This window comes from Argopecten irradians, chromosome 7, assembly GCF_041381155.1.
Source record: "Argopecten irradians isolate NY chromosome 7, Ai_NY, whole genome shotgun sequence".
Lineage (NCBI taxonomy): Eukaryota > Metazoa > Mollusca > Bivalvia > Pectinida > Pectinidae > Argopecten > Argopecten irradians.
This window is the reverse complement of record NC_091140.1, coordinates 33,695,008-33,713,864: the sequence shown is the minus strand read 5'-3', so window position 1 is coordinate 33,713,864 and position 18,857 is coordinate 33,695,008. Positions and strand designations below refer to the sequence as shown.

General features: G+C 31.7%; 1 protein-coding gene across 1 annotated transcript; it reads left to right on the top strand.

Annotated features, from left to right (window-relative positions):
- Positions 1–524: 524 nt before the first annotated feature.
- On the top strand, positions 525–18,318 carry LOC138326920 (uncharacterized). The gene is made up of 10 exons (XM_069272896.1): positions 525–749; positions 3,223–3,394; positions 4,131–4,231; positions 4,760–4,891; positions 6,596–6,760; positions 8,826–8,941; positions 11,598–11,715; positions 14,664–15,067; positions 17,078–17,146; positions 17,711–18,318. Exons 1-10 carry the CDS (start codon positions 692–694, stop codon positions 17,954–17,956), a joined length of 1,581 nt encoding a protein of 526 aa, XP_069128997.1. The 5' UTR covers positions 525–691; the 3' UTR covers positions 17,957–18,318.
- Positions 18,319–18,857: the final 539 nt, after the last annotated feature.

Genomic DNA, 18,857 nt, shown 5'->3' with positions numbered 1-18,857 from the left:
ATATCGTAATTTTGTATGTTTTGATATCATGAGGTGTTAAAACATTCCACTCTTAGGTTATAACAGAAGGGGATAAAACGTAACCTTAGGGAACCACATCTTTGTATACTTTAGACATACAATATCATTTTACTTTGTAAATAACTTCATAACCTAAATCTGTGACGTTGGCATTGATTGTAATCAGAAACCCAAGCCAGAATAAGAAAACATGTGGCATGCAACTTGCCATCTAATGTTAGAATGACTGTTTAACCGTCTGCAGGTACTGTATAATGTTTAAGTGAAGTGAACAACCTATGAATGTTTGTTGTTAAGATAAATTAGAAACCAAGGATAGTAATCTACTAACAATCCGAGTCAGTGTTCTTCTAACACCTTAATACACCTACGCGTAACACAACCAAACTCGCTTATCCGATATGTTTTCTTACATTTGTTAATATATTCCATTACCAAAGACAATAATACCTGACTAATCTGTTAAGTTGCAATACGGGCAAACATCCAAGTGGTTCGAATGGTAATGTTCAGTGCTAAAAATCAAAATGAAATGGCTGGCGAAATAATTTCGAGACATTTGTAAAGTTATTACATTTATTCCGAAAAAATGGAATATTTATTAGTTTGTTACGCTGGAAGAGAAGAAAAGCCGTGTAAACGATATGCTGTTTCCTAGTGTTGTGTGATTATGGAGGTTGGGCGATGGATTATTTTGCTGATTTACGGGAGATATTTACTTTCTGCAGGTACATGTAACATATATTTTAAAAGTTAATGTGTTTGTTTGTTCTTTCTCAGTATTCACTTCCCTGAATGTTACCGTTTCTGTCAAATATAAATTTTGTTAATTTTACTTTCAACGCTTTTATCATATGTGTGGTTTGAGCGAGCTTTCATTATCACTAATTATTTTTCTTACAGCAAAAATCACGCTATTAAATATAAAAATGAAAAAATATAAACATTTCTATTTTCCTACGTGGCAAAATATTTACCCTTTGTTAACGTGTTTAAAGAATCGTGCTAGTGATACCTATATAAATCCAACACCCCTAGTGACCTTCATGTCATTCAAAAATTAACGTTGATAACACATTTGACGAATTGCAACATCACTCTTATAATCCCTACAATGAGGTATAGGCAGGGGAGCAGCAGCAGATAAAACACATAATTGCATGAGCTAGGTGTTTTCTTTAGGATAATTTGTTCAAAAGCTATCTTTGATCGAATCAGGAACTTTTGGATCGCGTAATTTCAAGTCAAACGGGTATAAACATACAGCGAAGCCTTAGTCGGTATAAACTGAAATGAAATTGGGTGATAACGACGAACCTAGAAGGTATATTGAAGAGTAGTTTAATTTTCTTTAATATTGTTGTGCCGACTTTTGAATACTTAATCACATTAGAATGAATTATTAAAAAAAACACCAAAAAACAACAAAAAACGGCTTTTGCAATTTTTATAGTTAAAACCTTATTATGACCCGATCAATGAATAATCAGCAATGCATTATAACGTATCAAGTGTACGAAACAGTGTATGGAACCTTATTTAACTCTATTGGCTAAATGGCTTTGTTATTTTATACGGGCTATATAGTTTAAATCCATGCTAAAGGCTATTCGATTTAAAGTTAGCACACTATGCAGACCTCTATATCATAAACGTTAATGCTATAATACAAAATGAATTTGACCAACATATCGTTGTTTATTAGGATTCATTTCTTTATCAAGACAAAACAGCTGAATATCCAACACAATTATTATTTCCATATCTTACTTAAAGGCAAACAATCTTTCATCAAATATAAAAAGAGCAAGAAATATTTCTAGTTCTAACTGAATATTTTCTCTCCAACATGTTATATGATTACAAATGAATATAACACTCAAGCAATAGGTTAAATCAATTTTACATCAAGGAGAAGTACCATTTGACGGTCATTTGTGCCTATCGTCAATGATATAAGCACTTCAGATGCCCCAAAGATTTCAAATGGTTATGTTTGATATGGAATTAAGATAAGTTCTTTGACCATTAAAAATGAAGTTTCAAAAGCCACATTTTTTTTTCAATTTTCACAAATAAAAGATTTATTTGTAAATTATCTTTGTTACATTATGCTACACCATTTCGATAATTTAAAAAATTCGAAAAAAAACTTGTCTCCTACATTATTGAGTGACATGTATTGTATGCAAACTATCCGGAAAAAGATGATTAAATGTTGAAAGACTTTCGCTTAAATAACGAGCTTAACTGACCGTTGATGCATAATCTATTTGCTTAAGATAATACCGGTGTAGCATGGTATTTTGAATCATTTTATTCTTGAGATATGTGTTTGATAATAGCATAAGCTTTAAAGGAGAGTATATCAAAACCAGAATGCGCATCTTTAAAACTAGATCACTATGACTTTTTTTACCTGAGATCAACCTGAGTTTTAATCTATTTCATTACTTACACTAGAATATTTATTAAATTCCGTTTAGTTTGACCATTCAAATACTCTTTCATAACTAGATATAACTTCATGAAATGACCTTTGCCAATGTCCATATGGTGTTAAATGCGAAACCCGAAGTAATTATATTATATTCTACCTGGGTGCTATAACACCATATGGACCGAAATTTTACCAGGGCTTTTTAACACCGTTCGAACCGAAACAAAGGTCCTTATTTTTTATATTAGATATGTAGTTTCTTTAAGAAATGTCAAAACATTCTGTAATGTGAATATTGATTAAAAAAAAAAAAAAAAAAAAAAAAAAAAAAAAAAAAAGCGTTGACCCAAGGAAGTTACCCTGAAAAATGCAGCATTTAGGCAATGAAAAACAGAAAGAAATATAGACTCTATTGTTTCTTAAAAGGAAAAAAAAGCGGCTCAATTTTCTATATATTATATATTCAACGTCACTTGACTATATATTAGCCAATGGTAATAGTGGGAAATCATAGTATATTTAACAGAGTAACTTATGCACCTACCCGACAAACTTGACAAATTATTAGTTCTTAATCTCCGAAGGGTTTTACATTATGTAGTTTTCTGTAGATATAAAATCCTATCAGAGTCAATTTGTATGTTATCATTACCATTCATACCAAATGGATATTGTGCGTACATGAACATATGGTGTTTCACCGTTTAACAAATTTTAATCTTTCAACGATACAATAATGATCTATTTATATTTTTATGCAGATGCTGTATGTACCTACCCTACAGACATGAGAGGGGACTGGTTTTCTACCTCCAATGGCATACTAACGATCGATAACACAACAATTTACGGTTTTACAAGCAGGACAACGCTATTAGGAACACAGAACTACACGTGTGATTTCGATGGAACGGGAGACAGATATATCAGCAAGTATGTCTCTGTTAACATTTAACCTCAAATTGTTGATTTTGTTTTGTTTTGGCATTATGTGATTTTAGAAATCACCATTGCTTGCCATTTTACGGTTGAATTGGCAGGCGAGCAATTTCGGCGACTACCAATGTTCTCACCAATGCATAATTGTATGTTAACGATCAAGAAAATCGCCATGGACTAATAAGAGACACTTCTATGCAGATTTGCACACAATTAACCAAAAATTCGCTTTTGTGAGAATTGGGACTTGGAGGGAATTGGCCAAAGCACATTACCGTTATTTAGTATCATTTGTATATATTTCATTGTGTTGTATTTGCGCTAATCTCGCTGTTTTGTCCTGATTTTCATTGCCAACTAAATTTACAGTTAACCGGTTTTAGAAAATAAAATTTTGCGCAAGAGACAAATTCAAGTGAGCAGTGATATTATTGATTTCTTCCTGATTTTGTTCAATAAACAATAAAAAAACAATAAAACATAGTTCGATTCATCTCGAAACACCAGAAGTTTTATTTCGCTTACGTTTAATATCATAAGCATATGCTTTATCTTTTTCTATCTTAGAATCTTGTGTATGTTTGTTTGCTAATAACCTCAGTAATAGTTTTATACCACATCAGGTTTTGCGAATAACCTCAGTAATAGTTTTATATCACATCAGGTTTTGAGAATAAAGACAAAAATGTGGACATATCTGCTGGTGAAACTTTCGATATTTATCTTTCAGGGCAACTGTTCAGTTTTTCACCACCGTCTCCGGTGATGTATATCTATGCATGAACATGGTAAAAGAATCTTCGTACAAGTTTATTGTCCAGTACGAGTCAGGTAGGTAATCTATTTAATATTTTAAAATCAGAATTATTCAAAAGACAAAAAAACAATATACGTGAAGTAGCAAAAAAAAAACTTAAAAGAAAACAAATAAAATACGCAGTTTTTTTTACTGGAATGGCAGGACTTTGTAGGCCGTTGCCAAGACGGAAAGACCTAGCCAAAATGTTCTTTTTAAAATGTTATCGCACGAATAACTGAAATCTGAAACATAAACGACATACTATTATGTGGGGCATCAAATTCAATTCCGTATTCCTGGGCATCCAAAGTAGAATAGATTTGAATATAAATTTAATCCATAATGTTATTGATTCACCTGGATAACTGCAAAATAATATAAGAAAATATATATGATTCATATTTTATATCTTGTTGAATATCGGTATTGACATGCTGCAAATTAGTTAATTTTCGCTTACGTTAATTTTCGCAAACGAAGGAGTTGAAAACGTGGAAAATGTCGGTGTGAAAGTAACTGTTTACTGTAAGATCCTCTTATTTACTTTTCTTTTTCTACAGAAATTGACTCTACCACAGATCAGAGAGAAGTGGTTATTTTTTCTGGGACCGGTAAGGTAGCTACAGAGAGTAATATATGTAACCTTGCTAGTACCTACCCAACAGGGACACACGAAGTATTTGTGCAAACAGGTTAGTGGTATGACTAAAAATCACAAGAATCACGTGCATCACCTGGGACTGTCTAACTTATTGTACTTTCTGTTTATAGAACTACTGGAAAAGTGCTATATTGAGCATGTGAGAGTGGGCATTAAAATCATTCCTAGGAGAAACACAAATGGTGTTACTAGACAATCAAAAGGGTGGGTTTTTGGACCTCTTGGGATCGCATCTATGTTTTGGTCCGAAATTCCTGTGCATGCTCGACATGCTCGGCAGAATGTAGTCCTGAGTGCTTCTAAGCTAAAAACAATTACTGGGCATAAAATGTCAAAAACCAAAGCAGGTATGAAATGGTTTATGACGTGCCTTTGTACAAATAAATTGTCATAGAATATTTATAGCGATATTGAAATTAATTGGTCAGAAACCTATGTGGCAAGTATAAATACATTCGGTTATAATTTTTTCTAGGTTGGGGGTCTAAATTTCTGTTAGAGTTGAAATACGTTGTAAGCTTTATACAGGAAATAAACGATATATACTAAACAGTCAATATCATTTCATGTATATTGTATAAAAAAACATAAATGGAATGTATACCTAAAACAATATTATAACATGATTAAGTATACGAACACAAAAAAATACAAACTGCCTTTTATGTAGAATATCCATATACAAACTGTATCAACCGTACTAGTCATGTTGCTTATAAATACAATAGAGTTGATTCATGGCTTCTCAGCTTCTCCGATATCTGAAGTAGGCCCCTACACCATATCCCTGCGATGTGTATCCGACACACTGTCAGGGATGGGGATGGGCTATAGCTCTAATGGGGAGATCTAGGAAGGGGACAGTCTGTTAGCTTGTAGGGAGTAAAGCTAATGTCACAGCCGAATTTAATAGAGATTTTAACACACGTAGTCCACGTTTTGTTCGATTAACACTAAAAGGGAAAATGAAACAGGCAGGTGCAGAAAATAGCACCTTGTAGTTGAAATAGTCCAAAATTGGAATATCAAACGAACCCACCATAGAACTGGTGGTGATAAAAGTAATATCCGCTATTCCTTCAGTTGAAGGACATAGTCATTGATACATGTACATCTAGTGCAATCAAAATCACTAATTTCAAGAATTGTAACATCTGTTCTATTTTAGTATTTCAGTTGCCATTATCCCTTATCTGTATGATGGGGTTAGTTTTGAATCGGTTGATGTGTAGTGTAAACATGTAAGAAATCAATGACAACAAATACAGTTTATTTTTAAAATTGGACATACTAGAGAATTCTAGGATTTGACACAAGGGCATCCATTTTGTAACTAAAGGACTATTCCCATAACAATTGGTTGCCACCAAAGACACAACCCGTCTTAAAGTGTCAGTTCATCGGCGCTGTGTGTTTTGGCGTCTTGAAGGATCAATAGTTCCATTCAATTCCTTAAAATACGACTAAAGACTTTAAATTTCAAAAAACAGATCATTTCCTTATGCGCAGTTAAAGGCGTAATTGAAGGTTTTTCCGGCGAAGACAATGTTTGAATTTTCAACATATTCTTACACCTATCACACCCGAGGTAATGTTTTACATCCGAGGAGTTCCGATTGATTACATTTCTCGTAAGTATTTTGACAGAAAGCCAAACAAATCTAACAAACACCCATCCTGACAAGGTCATACATATCATATAATATTGATGTCACCTTATATTGTTTATATTTAGACTCAGTGGAAGCCGCCGCCATATCATGTCCTATAGTCCTACACAGCACTTTCGACGTGGTAGTGTCCGATCAGTCATGTTCCGGGACTACCCTAGACGTACGGACAGACACAAGTCGGATGTCATTTATATATTCCAGTTGTGCTCAGGAAATCATGTTCTCATGTACGTACATAACAGTAAAACCTGGTTTTAGTTGCGTGTTATTTATGTTCGAGAATTTAAATAAGTTTATTTCCGCAAATAAATATCATTCTCGGTTATAGAAAGACATTTTCATTCAAACAAAATTCCTCAAAAAATAATCTTCGCCAAATCATTTTGAAATTGAAATCGAAAAATCACACAGCCGTGAAATAGTATTGATTTACAAGTTTATACATTTTGCTTATCTTTTCTGCTTGGATTTCTTCAAATGTTCATAATTCAACGTTATATCTTTGCGATTAGTAAAGTGACAACCGATTAATATTATTAAAACTAAGGTTGTATTTACAGATTTAAATTGTTCTCAACAATATCTATTATGAGTGGACTATTCATTTATTGCGCTTATCTGTTTACATCTAATATATTTCATATACAATGCAGTATATATTTTACCAATGTATCCCTGAGTGATTAAGATGCATACTATATAACAAAATTGTACCTCTATTATACTGATATACATAGCCTGGCCACCAGTCTCTAGAATATTGAAAGAATTACAAAGTTGCCTTGATAATTTCTGTCTCTACTACACTGATATACATATCTGATTATCTATAACTTGTCAAAAACAAGGGGAAATACTCTATTGAAGAACTATGTTGAAAAGTCTTATCAGTAACTCAGGATCTGGTGGCCATATCTGATTATCTATAACTTGTCAAAAACAAATGTCACTTGCATGGCCCAGCATATGTGGTGTAAATAGATTTTCGAATTGTAACGTCATTGTACCCAAATTGATACTGTACCCAAATTGATACCCTAATTGAAAAAAATACCTTAAACATTTGTGTTGTTAAAGTTTACCCCATTTCTCAGTGGTGATACCAAAGATGCATCATTTATTGATAATTACGCTTCGTTTTATGTAGCTATTTCTGTTATTTTCTCTGAAAAATAACTTTGAAATTGATAACTCTGTCTGAAACGTGTTAATCCCTAGAAATGTGGCCATGCGACAATTACTATTTGAACTATAACAGTGCTTTTTTAAAGCGTAAGGCCTCCTCAAAGAAAATTTTCTTAAATAATGAAATTTAAGATATCAACACTTAACAGAAATAGATAAAATATAGTTGCCACACATTATTTTTTTATTTAGTCACGTGCAAATTGCTCTTTGTATAGCGTTATTTCTCCATCTTAATTTTTACTTAAACTGACTAGATTCAAGTATTTTGTAACTTGATTGATTTATAATTATGTTTGTAGGTTTTTTACATTGAAATTTTTTACAATCATTAAAAATAATTGATAGTGGTCTTTTGACATATACACCACATTGGAACTATATAAGCTTAGGTGAATGCCACAGAAAACTGATTTTAAATCATTGAAATATCACACAAGTCATTATGTGGTGTGACGTTGTGAAAACACTTGTACAATTTTTACAGTAATATGTATAACTGAATTCAGTATAACTTGTTATAATAAACGCAACTACGTCCCCTTTATAAAGTAAAATCACAAAAATCTATATAAATTGATTTTTCTTAATTTTATACATTTTTTCTTGCTGGGTATCAATTTGGGTACACATCATGTGACAAAACTAGAAATTTCGAGACATGATATTAATCGTTCTAACAATAAAAATAAGCACTGTAATAAGAAAAACAAAGCATCAAAATAAAGTTTGTATGCTCTTTTTGAAAACAAACCAGAAAAAAGTGAAGCATACCAAACAACAAATGTCATATAGGAGAAATCTACGTGTACTGGTATCAGTTTGGGTACAATGACGTTACAGGTTTCAAGTATCATATATTTAAAAGGTATATCCGATTCGCTTAGATGAGAATAGACAGGAATCCGGATACACAAGGATCGGATTTGACAAGTTACATACTGTATATCTCTATAAAATCTTAATGGATCTTTGTTAAAATAAAAATTAAAGAAATTTAGAGGTTCGAGGTAAACACCTACTCGAAGAACAGATAACTCTGAAACATGGAAATACAGAATAGGTGAAAGATAAATATGTTAACACGTTTCATTTGTTTGTTTTCAGCTAACGGCCAGTTTATTTGTATGCACAGTCTTACGGAAGGACCATATACGTACCTAAATGTATTAAACAATGATTCCTCCATAAGTGAACCACAAACGTACCGGTTCTCCTGCTTCGTAAGTACCACTGGGTTATGCATACTATACCTCAATTATCATAGAACTTTTCCAGAAAACTTTACATGCAAGGATTATTCACCCTTTAGATAATGTATAATGTATAAGGTTAGGTTGGTCAACATACAACATTTAACATTCAACATTCACACCTTTCATTATTCTATGATTTGTACAATTCTCGGCATACAACATACGCATAATTAATATTGTACAAATCGATAAAATGACATTTGACATAAAACAATTATCACTAGCCAACAAGAACGGACATTGAAATATTGTGCAGCTCATCATACGACATTCACACTTTGAATGTATATAATAATGATTTAACTACAATGTATCTGAAATTCATAAACATGACTTTGGATAATAAATCAATCATGTGAATATAGTTTATACCGTTATTAACCAAAATGTACTGTTTGACCTTTTATTGAGTTTTCGGTTTTCCGATATAATATACAAGGGGCATTACATCCCAAGTTACATGTGTTTACCAACAATAATTAGCTTACGTCCCTGAGAATTCATGGCAAGAAACACTTCATTGATTTCCTGGTCTACTTGAACACCATATCGCGATGCTGCTTTTATCAGCGGTGACGTAAATGGTGCAGTATTTCAAACAAGAGCTGGATATGTACTAGTGTCCATATCATATAGCAGCACACATTGAGACATTTCTATAATGGACTTTGTACTTAAGAAAACAATAAAGTTATTAAATGCATAATAGACATTGTCTCAGGCAAACAATTGAGAAATATGATACATCAAACAATCCATTTTCCTTTCACACTCTTTCATCACTCATACCCACGTCTACCTAAGTTAAAGTAGTCAGCAGGGAAGATGCACAGTATAAAATATTTTATGCAAACCTTAGAGAACTGTGATGTTTAATCCCAAATAGGCAAGAATAAACATTTGTGAGTGATAATACGCAATGTAGAATATACGATGTTTCAGGCAAATATATACGATTGTACAGCAGATATGATCAACAAAAATACTTCAATATTTCAAATGATATCTTGGATGGCGTCACAAATATATGATCATGTCTTTTTTTTCTCTATTTGTACATCAATGTAATTTATGTGCCAGAAATATAACGATTTATTAATATATATGGTTGATGTGATTCTTGTTTATTTAGTTTTTTTAATTTAAGGTTTGATTTTTTTGTATGATATCGCAGCTTGATGTGATCTTTACTAAAATATAATGAATCATCTACTTCATGTGTTATAATTTCAGTTTTAAGTATCATTAGGTTAAGTTAATGCAGTAATGTCTAAAGTCAAATCTGCACTCGAAGACCTTGCAGATTGCCGTCGATTATAAACGTCTTGAGTGTTAATATTAAGTACTCTATTCAATTGGAGATTTAGGCAAGTCACGGGGTAAATCGAATATGTATTAATAAACGAACTTAGTGGTCGTATGCCTAATAGTTTACTTTAAAGGCAAGCCGATATAAAGTGCTCGTATAATCAATAGTTTAGTTAAGGCAAGATGATAATTTTTACTGAAATGACATGCCGTAATTTGGTCGAATACATGTACCTTATAGTTGAATTTAAGGCAAACTGATATATTTTTACTGTAATGATATACCGTAATTTGGTCGTATACATGTACCTTATAGTTGAATTTAAGGTAATCTGATATATTTTTACTGTAATGATATACCGTAATTTGGTCGTATACATGTACCTTATAGTTGAATTTAAGGTAAACTGATATATTTTTACTGTAATGATAAACTGATATATTTTTACTGTAATGATATACCGTAATTTGGTCGTATACATGTACCTTATAGTTGAATTTAAGGTAAACTGATATATTTTTACTGTAATGATATACCACAAAGTGGTCGTATACCAAATAGTTTAATTCAAGACAAGCTTATACATTTTTACTGATATGAAATGCCAAAAAGTCATATTTTTTTACTGTAATGACATGCCACAAAGTGGTCGTAAACCTAATAGTTTATGTTTGATGAAATTTATCGGAGGCCACTTTTTATCTGAACTACAAAGTGTACAGTTATATTTCTGGTGTATAAGGTGAATCGAAACCTTCAGAAATCGAAATTGCAATATCCTTAAACTTGTTAATTATGGTATTATTTGCTGTGATGGGAAGATACTGCGAATCTCTATCAATTGTTTTGAGTAAAACATATACTTTCTTCACTCTATATACAAATTAATATGTCAACTATAGTAAACAATATAAAGTTATCTCGGCAATGGTTATCCTAAAAAAATGAATTAAATTATAACCCTAAAGTTAAACTAACTTGTATAAAGCAAATAGTAACTAATGAAGATTATTGTTCATTCTTTGTTTTAAATAGAATGTGTGGGCATTCAAAAGATATGTGGTGACTTTGCAGCTAAACAGTCAATTAAAGTTAATTCTTATAATGCTATTATGTTTTTGATAATATCATAACTGCGATATTCGACTTGTTTTAATCCCTTATATTATTTTCCCATACACACAAATCGCCATACCAAACGATATAGGATTAGCTTGGGTCACAATCAGTTTGGTCTTATTGTACGAAAAAAAATCCTTTAAATGTAACTAAGATATGACAACAAATTAATGCAATCTACATTGTCAATTCTAGGTTCTTCAATCAGAAGGACGGATTGTGTACCTAACACTTTATCCAGGAATATGCCAAATTGGACAAACGCCATACAATGTGTCTTCGACAGGAAGGATTCTACTATTTGTTGATAACGGTAAGTAAGTATAGTTTTTTAGTATGACGTTAGGTTAAATGTCACTTTCAAATCTGTATTACATAGTGTTCAGGTGTTAATGTAAAACAAAGCCAGATGTTGTTTTAAAATAAAGTATATTAATTCATTGCTTATTATATTAATTTTGTTATCTTAGACAGAGTATTTGTATAAATGACTTTAATCTTATTTTATGCAAAATTGCATGCTAATTGACCTAAAATAAAGAACAACACTCTCTTTTAAATAAAATAAAACACGATTATATGGAAAACTTGAGTAGCAAAATGTATCAGCGAAAAATTGTAAACAGTTATACAAACAAGTAAAATGGAAAAAAATAAAATGTTTGCTATATTTCTTTTCTTTTTATGAAAATTTTAAATTAAAGATATTTTTTATTCATTTTATCAATCAAAAATGATCCACCACCGACGAAGCATAAAGAATGTTTATTATTTGGATAATAATCGACGTTTGGAAATATGTATGTACAAAAAACACATATGATAATTTGGAAATACACAGCTATTTTTTCATTTGATAGTTGTAGTGTAAATTAATTATAATATAGATATATGCAGAAAATTACGAATTCGTGTGATTCTGTTTATAATAGACATAAATTATCATTCGTCGGCGGTTGAGCACCTTAATTTACTGATATTAGCTTTAAACGTTGGGAGTCTGAGTGGGGCTTCGGGTGGGGCTCTTAAGCACGTAATCAATATAGCAGGGACACATAAGTGGTATTGTCTCTATTAAGTGGGTACATCAGGATGTTTGGTCAGCTAATGTTAGAAAAATAATTAGGGAAGTACATATACTGCATTTTCATTGGTGCTACGGTAAATTATTGAATATTTATTTTACATTCCTGCCACATAAAAAGCACATGATATGTTATGAGTATATTCGTCCAGTCGTTTGTTGTTTTAATAGAAATTAATAATCTGAAACACAATGTATTATATTTGTATGTTAATTTAGAAAAGAAATACTCGTAACTAAAACCATAACTAAATTCATACGTCCAATAAAACAGTAGAAACTTCATATAGGTTTAAATATTGCATTTTTTAAATTGTGTGGTGTTTAAATTTCACGTTTTCGAATCTGGGACTTATTCGCACGGTCTTTAACTTTGTGCTTCACCGGTTTTCGGTATACATTCGCTCAATATGTATAAATTTCCATTGATGTTGAGACAAATCGTGAATATAGTAAACTAAATACCCAGCGATATAATAATAAAAACACTTTACAGAAGCCTTCCGTAGACAGTAAGACCACTAGTATCTTTCTGTTTAGAGTTTATATCGTGTTTACACGTTATCACAGAAATCTCAAAACACCACTTTTTGTACTTTACACTTCCGGAAAAGTTCAACGACATGTTGTTTTAATTAGGTTACTGGCTTAACAAAGGAGTGTTTTTACACACTGTTTATGAGACATGATGGAGCGTTAGCTGGCCTTCGGATGTGACACATATAACGTACAATAGTGAAGAGGTTTGGACAACTGTGTCTGGCCTAAGAGTGTGTTCGCGTGTATGTCGTCATAATGCAAGGGAACGTCCTTCATCCGTTATAGATCATATTGAAATGTGTGTCTTCTATTAATAAAACTTCAAGCACCTTATTTTAATAAAATTTTATTACAATATTTTCATAAAAAGGAGGCATTCTAAAAAAATAAATAGTGTGGCTATAATCAATAGATTTATTTACAAACTTCTACTAAAACTTTAAATACAAGAGAGAAAACTATAAAACTATTCTTATTGCTTCAATCAGTTTGATGTTTAAATGCAGGTTAGACAAAAACTATACAACCCTGTTGAATTGACTTTAAGGATTGCATATAGACGGAAGGCTTTATGTTAAAGAAATAGTTCAAAACTCTCTTCCTGTTATGATACCGTCATTAAAGATATTGTCTGCTCACACTCATACATGTACCGTATACTGTATGTGAGTCTACATATATACAAAATACATATAGAACAGCATTGACTAGTATCAGATTAGGGATTTACGCAGTAATCCGATTTAAGTACGATGGCCCGACATTAAATCTAGACAATGGAACGATTATTATTCAATACACATACACTTTATATATATAATACAGTATATACATTAACACGATACAAAAGAAACATCAGATTTACCAACACGTCGGTTTGCTAAAATATACAGTTGTTTATGTTAGAGACAAAGATGTCATAGGTCACTAGATGTTGGCATGTCTTCTGAATATCTTTTCAAAAAACGTTTTCCATTCATCTTAACACTGTTATCACTAAACTGAATTTGATTAATCCTGTGTGAGATTTGAATAAAAAACAAATATCTAAGATAATTGTGTGGAAGAACGTTTTCGTTTAAATATAGTATCTAAAAATTTGTTACGCAGGAAATCTTAAAACTTTAGCAGGTCAAGTTATTTAATGAAGAGTTCCTTGAAGTCAATAATATTTTGAATTAATTTTTCTATCAATAATTAATTAATCGAATTCAGGATATGTCAACTCATGGTCGGTCATGTTACAGTTACTGTGCACTACTTTATGTTAGCATTCAAAATTTATTTTCAACATATTCTCTTGCGAATACAAATATTCACGATCAAGGAGTCGTAAATTCATATATACATTATATAAAATACAAAACATTTTAATTTGTAATCGAACTATACGTGAAAATAGTGTTTGGTGCTTGCGAAAATAGAATAATTCACAGTAGCCAAATGCCTTCCGTTGGTACTACATGGATTCCTTGGTGTCACATGAATGTTTTGCATTTAATAAATTTATCGGATGAATTGTGAAGAATACACTATTACACGTTTTGATGTAATCTACTTATTGTTGCGTTACGAACAAAGTTAATCGGTCTATTTTGTTCATTGTGTATTACTATTATACTGTTATATACCCACAGACCCCGACGTGAACATGAGTGGTCAGATAGCCGTTGGGGTCATTGTTGCCTTAGTTATCATCCTAGTCCTGGTGTTCGGTGTCTTGTCCTTCCTACGGTGGTACCTGTACGCAAGCAAGAAACGAGTCAAACCTGTACAAGAGGAGGCAGAAGCACTGCAGGACACAGCAAGATATTACTGGCAGTTCCTAAGAAAGAGGTTTGCTGAAAAAGCAGAACCTTTCGAAAGTATTCCGAAGATCATGAAAATCAGGAAGAAAAGGATGGAACGAAAGGCCCAATTGGCAAGGAAAGAATCATTTATGGTGGAGTTAGAAGTGCACGAGGAAATCAACGAGGAGCAGGACTTCAGTGATATTGAGATGTCTGTGCCTAAATCAGCTTTAAGACGACTGCCTTCAATGGTGAGTTGATTTCACTATAATACAGGTTTATATTCTACATCTTTATCAATCTGACTTTAGGACACGACTACAGCTTAAATTTTAAATATATTATATGAATTACAACAGAGTATTGAAATCCAGTTGCTGTCATTTTTATTAAATGATAAGGAAGATGAAAGAGGGGATAACAACAATGTCTGCCATGCTGCATAAATATATATAGAAGATAAATGATATCTCGATACTTGTATAACCAAAAAGGTGGTGCATCAAAACAAACTAAAACATTAACATTGATTTGGATAAGAACACTTATTATCTATCATACACATACCGACATCATATCGCCATAAGTGACAAATGTTTTGTTTCTAGCGTCCCAGACACTGTATGATTTATTTATGCAATTATAAATAACTTTTGATTATAGTGCATAGCAAATACACTTGCTTGCGCTTGAAAATACTGATCAAAGACATGAAATATGAATACCTGTCTGTAACGTACGTAAACACAGTTGAAAATGTGAGCAGATATTTATTTAAATTTCTAAATAAGACACCGACAGTATATTTATTTGACATTTATTATTTAAAATGTTTAGTAGATATGACACCGACAGTTTACTGTAAGTATCTATAAGTAGTATCAAGTGTAATTACTACGTTAGATGTATCCTGTTTCATAGGAAAATTAATAAGGAAGTAAAATCCATCTTCATTTAATGTCATCTCTTCCTGTTAGACTTAACGTAAATTCTGCTGAATTACCACATCACAAGCATTATTTACCAACTAGTTTTTTTCTGTCCTAAATATATGTTCAGTAAAGATTTGTTTTTATTAAGATATACATATGTCGGTCAGTTTAGCGTATTACACATGATTGTTAAAACTAGTTTTCAGAAAAAAGAGGTTAACATAAATAAAAAAACAACAGCTGACGGTATATAATATACATATATAAATACCAAAAGCGTATGGTCTTATTAGTAATTGTTCATAGTTGATAATAAAAACAAAGAAAACAGAACAAAGATAATAAAAACAAAGAAAAATCGCCCATTCTACTAATGCTGATCTTCCGCATAGAGGTCAAGAGGTCAGGAGTTGCGTGAAACATTTGTTTGGTTGTTGCCTTGTGACTGATTTCCCCTCAAAACTTCTAGCTACTGACCATCCTTTATCATTGAACCCTTTCAAGTCCTTAAATTCCTTAAATAACTTTTTAAATAGCAACAGAAATAGAGCGAAAGAGAGATACTGTAAATCAACAGTCTTTCGCGGCAATTACTTTTCGTGTTTTTTTGTTTTTTTTCATTTCAAACCTAATGTGCGAAGATTTACGCTCGCGAAATAAACACAATGAAATATATATAGGATCAGCCAATGAAAATCGCTCAATGTCATATTGCACTAGTGACATATGCAAAAAAATCACACGGGCGAAATAACTGGATGTCAGGAGGATGATAAATTACAATATATTGAAGGATATATTAGTTCGAGGTATATTAATTTTAATTTTTAAATTCACAAATAGGACACTTATGTTTGAAGTATAGGGTAACTTTTAAGCAACTTATTTGTGTGTGCGATTTAATTTCGCTAACTTCGAGACTGAATAGAAATCGTGAAAATTGTTTCAAACATACATTATGTATGTACAGTAGAATCGCATGCCTCTGAATCGCGCGTAGAATTGCCATCAATCTTCAAAATATTTAAAGCGTCATTATTTGACTTCAAAATGTTTTTTTAAGACATATCTGATTGCCTAAGTTTTAAACCAAGGGAATAATTTAGTATTAGACATATATTGAGGAAATCTACAACATAGGGTCTGTTTTTTCTGTCTAAATCGCGACATTATATGGCCTAGAAAATATTTTGACATACATTGGTTTACTGACCTGGCGGTACTTTAAGGACCACCGCTTTTAATGGCTGATAGATAAAGAAGGATTTGGAATTACGGATAATTTGTTGTGCGATGTCAGATTAAACTTGTGATCATACTTTATTTTAGGATCGTAAGAAAATGGTGCAATGGATAGATCATAGAAACACTGCTGTAACGGACTTTCGGGCGACACCAGTAAGTACATATTTAATTTTAAACCAAAACAATCATAAACATATAATAAGAACATAAAACAAAAAAGAAAACAAAATAATAATCATTTCATAATTTTACAATCTGAACACTGCATGTCGCACCATCTCGATGTTGTTGTTATGTCTTTTTAAACATATATATCACGTTATGTTTAATGTGATTTATTTGTTAAAATCGTTGTTCAGCGTATTCCTGGAATAATACACCATTTGTCTCATTTATTCGCATAATATCTAATTACTATGGATCCTAAATGGTTTTCAGAATGATATCGGTTATGACACCGATGAAATATTAATAATTATCTTCAAACATATAATGTTTTTCATACGTTGTTGCTACTGCATTATTACTATACGTGTTAAAAGCTGCCTGTAATAGCGCATTTACCAGGTAACCAATTTTACTATGTGCAAGTTGGAAAGTCCTTAATCGATTTAATTTACCTTAGAAAATTTATTCCTTATATTAGCTTAATGCTGCATCGAAAAACTGTAATAAAAAAAATCTTAATATAATGTTTGTGTAACGTTTCGTTCATAGATTTGGCAGAAAGACTGGGAATCCTATCGAGATCCATTTAATATGCAGAGTATAAATAGATGTGGTACCCCAAGCACCAGCGCTTTTAGTGTTCGGACGGTAGCATCAGTAGTAGATTCTGGGGAAATATCGTGGTACGAACCAGAGCAAGAAGAAAAGGGTATTCTAAACACAATGTGGCGGAAATTCTTTAAGTTGTTGCCGATGTTAGCAAGAAAAAAAGACCCGGATTACTTTGAAAGTTAATAGATACTGTTTCATGAATAATTGTGTGTGGTCAATAAATGTAGGGCCGACTATAGATACTGTTGCATCAATAATTACTTGTGGTCAATAATATAGAGCCGATAAAAATAAAAGTGAAAGTGAAAGTAACCACAGAGGGACACGATTTTTGAATCGCCATTTCCAAAACCTATCCATGGTATCATTGATTCATGTTATATGTTTTACATCATATCAAATTCCTGTTACCTTGTCTTTTTTTAAATATTAGCTTTAATGAGTTATGTATTCAAAAGATATCAGATATTTATGATTAAGTTGAATATATTTTATGTTACGATTGTCATATGTTTGTACATAATATAGTAAAATAAATATGTGAGATTTAAAAAAATCGTATTATTGTATTTTATACATGTTTACTGGGAATTATAATTAATATCTTTAATAACTTGCTGATTTATCAAAACAACTTATTTTACTTTTATTACTGCAAAACAACTTATTTTCAAGTGTACTTTAATTTTGCCAAAAGGTTTCAAATACGGGCATAGACAATACCTTTACTTGCCCTCTCCCCAATTAAAACATTGTATATAGCGATAATTCTTATTTAAATGTTAGAACAATTGACTAGGAAATAAAATTTAACTTTTATATTACATTTTTTGGATTTTAAAGATATGTATTTTCGAAAGATCAAAGACCATAACGATCATTTTAGTTTCAATATACGTCCATTATCGACATAGTCATGACCTTTGTTTTAGAAGCAGATGACACTTACAAACAGTCAATCATCTATTGTGATTTTCAATACAATGACTAGACATCAGGTAGAAGTCGCCAGTAGCCAATGAGAAATCGGCTTCAGCTATTGATATCATTTAAATACGAACACTTTTGACGTGTATAGCACATT

What these genes read in the sequence shown, in the direction of transcription:
- LOC138326920 (XM_069272896.1), top strand. Translation starts at nt 692, where the DNA reads ATGGAGGTTGGGCGATGGATTATTTTGCTGATTTACGGGAGATATTTA. An exon ending in TAAGACGACTGCCTTCAATG is followed by an intron (nt 15,068 to 17,077) that starts GTGAGTTGATTT and finishes ACTTTATTTTAG; the next exon opens with GATCGTAAGAAAATGGTGCA. An exon ending in CGGACTTTCGGGCGACACCA is followed by an intron (nt 17,147 to 17,710) that starts GTAAGTACATAT and finishes TTTCGTTCATAG; the next exon opens with ATTTGGCAGAAAGACTGGGA.